This window comes from Lutjanus erythropterus, chromosome 15 (assembly GCF_056507025.1).
Source record: "Lutjanus erythropterus isolate fLutEry1 chromosome 15, fLutEry1.hap2, whole genome shotgun sequence".
Taxonomy (NCBI): Eukaryota; Metazoa; Chordata; class Actinopteri; order Lutjaniformes; family Lutjanidae; genus Lutjanus; species Lutjanus erythropterus.
In genome coordinates this window covers 19,363,713-19,370,769 of record NC_139331.1, presented here as the reverse complement: position 1 = coordinate 19,370,769, position 7,057 = coordinate 19,363,713, and the positions used below count along the sequence as shown (strand labels likewise).

Genomic DNA, 7,057 nt, shown 5'->3' with positions numbered 1-7,057 from the left:
CCTCTGGTCACCATCACTCTCGTCTGCTTTGAAAATACTTCCCAGCTATATGCACCGGCACTGCCGTTGCACACAGTCACACACAGCTTGTTACAAAATAAACAGGGAATAGACAGTTGTTGTCTACACACACTGGCACACACACCACACTCCAGCAAGCTATTCATCACAATTTAGCCACAGCATTAGACATTGAGGGACAATAAGGCCCTCTCTAGAATACCACCCAAAACACAAACAGCTACGCACTTCTCCTCCCATGACACTCATTTTCCCTTCCGTTTGTCAACACACTCGCTCACACTTTTTAATTCCCGCTAAGCTGTCTGTCAACCCCCTTTTTTGCTCCTTAAAAACTAGGCTACGCCATTCAAGTGAATGTAAAGAGAGAGTCAATGAGACTGAAATATGCCTGAGAATGTTCTATAATCCATGTGTTATGTGAACAGATTACTAAATGTGGCCACAACAAATTGGGTGTTTGATCTATTTATATATATTTTGTGCTTTTTATTATTATCATGCAATGGCTTCCATGTGTGTGTGCATGCGTCAGTGAGTGTGTGTGTGTGTGTGTGTGTGTGAGCAATGGACCTGCATCCTGTCTGGAGCTTATCTCAAATACTACTGGACCAATCAGCCTGTTTTTTTTTGTGCACATTTATGACTGTATGCTGAGGACAGAATTCCTTAATTCTTTAATTCTTTATGACTTGTACGCCTTTATGTTTTTTATGGCCAAAGGCGTTGTTTTCAGGTCATCCCATGCTTGTGAGCGCAATCTCAACAATGCCTTAAGGCGTACAAAATGCACACACAGAAACAACTGCGTGATCCTCTGGCCAGGATAGCGATGACATTTTATATCCAAAAGGTCAAAGGTCAACATCATTGTGACATCATAATGTTCAGCTCTCTACCAGTCCTCTGTCCTCCTCTGAAAAAAAGGCAGTCTCTAAGCGAAGACAGCATGTCTCTCATTTGAAATTATTCACATAATCACACATGTATAGTGAGAATTTTCATTTTGCCAAAAAAACAATACACTTAATACCTTTTATGAAATTCCTTCAAAGTTCCAAGCCAAAGTCGTCACTACAGACATTATATGAGTCTGGAGAGACATGGACGTGAACTGTAACTTGACTGGTTGATGGAGACGTACAACCGGGAGGCTGTAACTCTATTCTGTTTTATACGACCATTGACAGCTGACTTCTCGCCCCTCTCACTCACAATGAAGTCATCAACAACGGCTTGAGTCTGAAATCTTGTTTCAGCTCGGGACAACATGTCAGAGTCATGTTAATGTTATCAGAACTGCACATTTCAGCTGATTGCGTTTAGCAGTTGTGGTGTCATTAAAGTCGGTGCTTCACCATCTGTTGCTTGGTATCTGCACTCTACTGAGTGACCTCCTCTAGTTCAATATTTTTTTTTCTCAAGTTATGCATTTCTGATTAGCTGTTTTGAAAGAAATTGTGATTAGTCTTATGCATAGCCTGTAGGCAGTAGTGTAACAGTAACTTATCTGTCCTAAGATTCATATATGTGAGGGTAAGTTCAAATACTTCTATATTCAGGCATTGTAAAAATGTCAAAAGAGGGAGTTTACACAGCGTTCATATCAGATCAGATAGACATCTGTGTGTGTAATACATAAGGACAGTAAGTCAGCTTTCTAATGAGAAATTTCAATGCAATTTAATGTAATACTTTAACATTAATTTAATAAAATCTAACCCAAACTGCAACTGATAATGCTGAGTGACTAAAATTAGATTTTAGTTTAATGCACAAGTGATTAAAGGCCACCATTAAAATCTGTCTGTATGTTTTTTTTTCTGTTAATGTAACTACTTTATCATATAAAGCATTCACTCATCTCTTTTAAAAATCTGCAAAGAAATATGATTTTTGTAGTTTCTGAAGCACTGGCAGCTACACCAGTGTATGGCTGTTTTTCTGTAAATATACCAAGACATGCAAATTGTTTATTTCTGGGCGAGATGAGGCTCAGTAAGGATTTTCTTGTATTTATCTGTCATCTTAAGTTCTCCTCTCAAACCCTCTGCAGTATCCTCTCCACCTTCTTTCTCATCAAGCCACTGATGGAGTGCTACAGGAAAAGGGACTTCTTAAGGTCTCGTCAAAAGCTTGTTGAGAGGTAGTAATAGGCCCGCTAGACTCCTGATGATGATGAAAAATAGAGATCTGCTCACAGGATCTAATTTCAGAGCCAGTGACTAGAATGCTGTAGGCTAAAGCTTGGTTTGTGTGCAGAAAGTAGGTTATTAAAGTGCACTAGCACCACCTGTAGACAAGCTGTGTACGTGCAAAGCCAAAAAAGCACAGGTGTAAACATCGACATTATACTGTATATGCACAACCTTCTACAACTAAACCATATATTAGATTCAACTAAGATAATTGAGCATTAACAGTGTCTTGTATCAGCGAGGCAAATGTAATAAGACTTTTTTATTCCAATGTTTAATTAAATTTTGCAGTAAAACTAAACATCAAATGTGAAAATATAGGTGTAGTCATCTGAGTGAATACATATTGTCAGATCAAAATTCTAAGTAAGGCGAAATAACAATAGCTGGTTGAGTTAAAGAGCATTTGTCTAAATACATTTATTAGCAAAAAACTAAAGAACTGTAACAGGACAGCAGAGGCATTCGAAATCAGCTCACAGTTAGAGTGAATTTTAGACCATTTTAGAACTTTAAAGCATTCAGTAACTACATATTTCAGACATTCCCAAACCAGAATGTGAGACTATTTCATACTTTTTAATGACTTTCATTCATATGTGAAGTTAAGATGCTTTGAGGAGCTGTAGCCACCCTGATAAGTTCATAACTGACATTGGATAACAGCATGTTACAGTCTTCCTCAGCAGATGGAGAGAGATGTGACTGAAAACAAGGCAAATAAAAGCTTGAAAAGTTAGTTAGAGCTACATTTTGTTTTGAATCAGTATATAATTATTTATTAATTAGGATGATCCATCATAGTTTTTTCTTTTAAAATATAAAGTAATCTCTGTCTTTTGAACATTTTAACTTGAAAAGTGATGATGCAGTTTAAGATTTTTTTCTTTTGAAAATCACAAAACCATGCACATCCTCTGTTAGTGTAATGTTGAATAGAGAACCACTTTAACTTTGCTAAGTTGTGATTCTTGCTTTCATCCTGCAGATGGTGCCATAACTAAGAGGAAAACTTATGACATTATCAAATTCAGCTTTTAATATTAATACTAAAATTAAACTGGCAGCCAGTTTGGCACCTATAATCAAGATGAACTGCTGTTTAATTGATGTTTTGTTGATAAGCTGTTGATAGACTGTATTCATGGGTGAGTATGCTGGTATGTAAGGTGAATGCCTGAAATGTCACATACACCAGCGGTGGGGCAGCAGACATGCGAGGCTACTGATTTTTTGAAAAGAAGTGGCTGTAATAAGCGGGATATGTACAGTGAGCAGATAATTATGGAAAAATAAATCCCTTCAGCGTGATTCATAATGACCTGCTCCCTGTATATTACCCTTTAAATGCACCATATTGTTGCAATATGATCAAAAAAGTGCAACCCCTGCATAATGTAATAACCACTGCAGTATGTATTATTATTACAAATTGTGGCAGGTTATTACAAAATGCATAGTGAAGTGAAAAAGTATTACATTTTGTTGAGTTATTACATAACACGTTGTTATAAACCTCTTTGAATTCTGGGCATGAGTTCATATGTTTTTAACTCTTTTGGCCCTGTCACGCTTAAGTCACCTTGGATGTGTGTCAGTGATGATGATGATGATGATGATGATGAGGTATGATGCGGTATGTTTGAGGAAAACGCAGCAGTGAGAGAGAACCCAAAACTTTGAAATGTGTAACCTCAGTGTGGAGAACCTGCTGTCCAACTGAACAAAAACAAGAGAATAATGAAAAACACAGTTAATTTATTTGACCAGCAATGACATAGACAGAAACTGAGACAAGCTGCGACGGAAGACCACTGAAGGCAGATCCACAACTTCTTCCATGTTAGTGTCCGATGGCAGAAAGAGGCTGCAGTGTGTAGGAAGGTAATGACTGTATTTCCACTGACCACAGGAAATATCAAGTTCAGCCTTGATTTTAAAGGTGTGGAGGGAAAATGTGGGCAGTGCAGAGAACAGGGAGGTGATCTTGAGGCCTCTTCTCCACAGTGACAGACATGTAGCACATCCAGGACACAGCAGCTTCACAAGGAAGACCAGCGTTCATCTAGACCAGAGAGCCCCAGACCTGGCAATAAAAAAACAATACTGTTAAATAAATATACTGTAGAAACAGTTACTGGTATAATTATAAAAGCAATTTCAGTGTTCAGAGCAGGAGAGCCACAGTCACAAAGTCTTTAACCCTTCATCACTAAGAGAATAGTTGACAGATTACCCAACAGGTTGTCTTACATAATTGACAGCAGTTTGATTGAAATCTATGTTCAGGTGAGGCCAGTATCTAACCTTTCCCCCTACAAACTTAGAAGCAGACTTTATTAAAGTAAAGGCAACAGTGAGAAATCAGATACAAAATGAACTTGAGTCTGTCCAAAATTGACGATGTTAGTACTGATATTACAAGGTAAAAAATGATAGATATACAGATATTTTTTTAAATAAAGAATATAATATAGAATAAATACATAAACATACACGTTTTGCAATGATCCCCAAAAAGCGATTTACATTTGTGACAAAGATATATAATCAAGGTGGGATATTTTACAGTTAAATAATAAACTCTATTGTCCAAAATGATATCAGGGCACTAAAACAGTGAACATTCACTAGGATTTTAATTCAGTATACATAACTATAAATAAAACAAAACACTGAGTAAAATATGTGTATCTATGAAACTTAAATCAAGTGCTCTTTTAAAAACAAAAAGTTTTCGTAGTTGCATATGGAGCAACATATATGCTGGTACCGACACAACTGTAAAGAAAGAAACATAATGAACAGATACAAGACGTACATGGATCAGGGGTTATTAAGAGTCACTTTAGAAGTTATAGCACTGTTCTTTGAACATGTCAAAACAGTCAGTTAAATGTGTCTTGCAGCTTATTCCAGGTAAGGAACATTAAAGGAAAAGGCAGCTCGGTTCGGATGGTTAGAACCGCAGGTGGGATTTTCTCTGATAATTTAGTGTTACAGCTGCTGAAGTGATATGTCGGTAAACTGGATATGTACTGGATATGTACTGGATATGTAGGTAACCACAGGCCTGAGTAACACTCACCTCTCAAAGTTAGCAGGACACACGTCACCTTCCCATTCAAGCCAAGTCGATCTTCTTCTGAGTTTCTGACAGTTTGTCTTGCAGCCGTTTCTTCCTCCAGTCCAGGAACTTCCTCCTCATTCTGTTCGCCTGCCAGCCCGCCAGGAAGCCGGCGGCGAAAGAAACCACGACGGCGACTTGTAGTGTCCTCTCCGAGACGTCTGCCATGTTCACCTCTGGCTGACAGATGATGCACACATTTGTGTAAGCCGCATGAATATCATCGACACGCTCGATACAGGAAGTGAGTCCCGTCTATTCTCGCGATACTACGGCAGCGTTAGTCTCGCACTCTCCAAAATAAAGGTCACGAAAGGAATATAAATAAATAGATAAAAAACAAACAAATAAATTATTAAAACAAAAATAATAAAAAGAACAAAAAGAAGCAGTAGTAATGATAATTCTTTTTTAGTTTCCTTGATAAGGGTTTGGAAAACCCTTGTATTGAAATAAATAAAATATTACTTAAAGAAAAAGGGAATGAATGAATAAACAAACAGGCAAAAATATTTTTTTAAATGACTGATAGAAGTGGTAGTAATAGTTTTTTTTTTTGTTTTCCTTGGTAAAAGTCTGGAAACCCTTAGTGTTGAAATAAATACAGTATTATTTAAATAAATAAATGCTTAAAGGAATGAATAAACAAACAAACAAACATAAATTTAGAAATAAACAAACTAAGTTTTAAAAAATTAGTAAACATAGTAGTAATAGTTCCTTGGTAAAACTCTGGAAAGACTGTGTTGAAATAAATATACTTGTTTGTTTTTATGCTAAATAAATAATCTTATACTATACTACAACAACAACAACAACAACTACTACTACTACTAATAATAATAATAATAACAACAACAACAACAACAACAACAATAATAACAATGAAAAGGTCATACTTCATTGAACAAGAATATTTATTTTATCTGGAAAACATGAGCTTTAAAAAACATACGAAAAACAAAAAGAAGGTCATTGGGAATCAAAACTGATTAAATATGGCTCACAGGCATGATAAATGTTTGTGGGAAACATTTTGAAATGTTCTAGTTTGGGGAAAGAACTCAACACAATTGCCACATTTCTTGCAAATCACTGAAATCAATTAATCAGATTGGAAAAAAAGTGAAAATTTAATGCAGCCCATAGCTGACTATAGGGCTTCGGACAGTCATGAAAGAGAATTCATACAGAGACATACATACTGTACTCACATTAGTCTGTGGCACAATGACCTTAACAAAGTTAAGTAAAAACACTCAGAACACAAAATATTAAAATGAGTAACAAGTACTGTACAGTCAGTTCCAAATAAAGCGTTGTGTTCAAGCACAAGTTGTACAAGTTTGTCATATATGGCATGTGATTGATCATTGTGTTTAGAAGTTGTTTTTTTGTACAAGTTTATATGACAAAACTCTATTTGGTAGCTGAAAATGTTTTTTTTATTATTAATGCTAAAAGATGTTTTAGTCATCTTTTTACAGCTTCATTAGTCAGAACAAAACATGACACTGAGGCGTTTATATTTAAAATGACAGGAGAGGTATTGCATGAGAAGAATGTAAACTGTAGCTTTATCCAGAAGAGATACTGAGGACGTGTGTATGAGGAGAGTGATTAAATTGTTTAAGTGTTGTGGTTGTAGTGGCAGTAATGTTTCAGTGAGCACCAAGTTTGCTACAAGTTGCTTTCTCTCACACTACTCTGC

The 7,057-nt window shown here is 36.2% G+C and overlaps 1 protein-coding gene across 1 annotated transcript; it reads right to left on the bottom strand.

Annotated features, from left to right (window-relative positions):
* Nucleotides 1–5,299: 5,299 nt before the first annotated feature.
* lnc.lemp (lncRNA encoded micropeptide) lies at nt 5,300–5,596 on the bottom strand. Its single transcript, XM_084737639.1, has one exon. It carries the CDS (start codon nt 5,512–5,514, stop codon nt 5,344–5,346), a length of 171 nt encoding a protein of 56 aa, XP_084593765.1. The 5' UTR covers nt 5,515–5,596; the 3' UTR covers nt 5,300–5,343.
* Between the last annotated feature and the right edge of the window lie 1,461 nt (nt 5,597–7,057).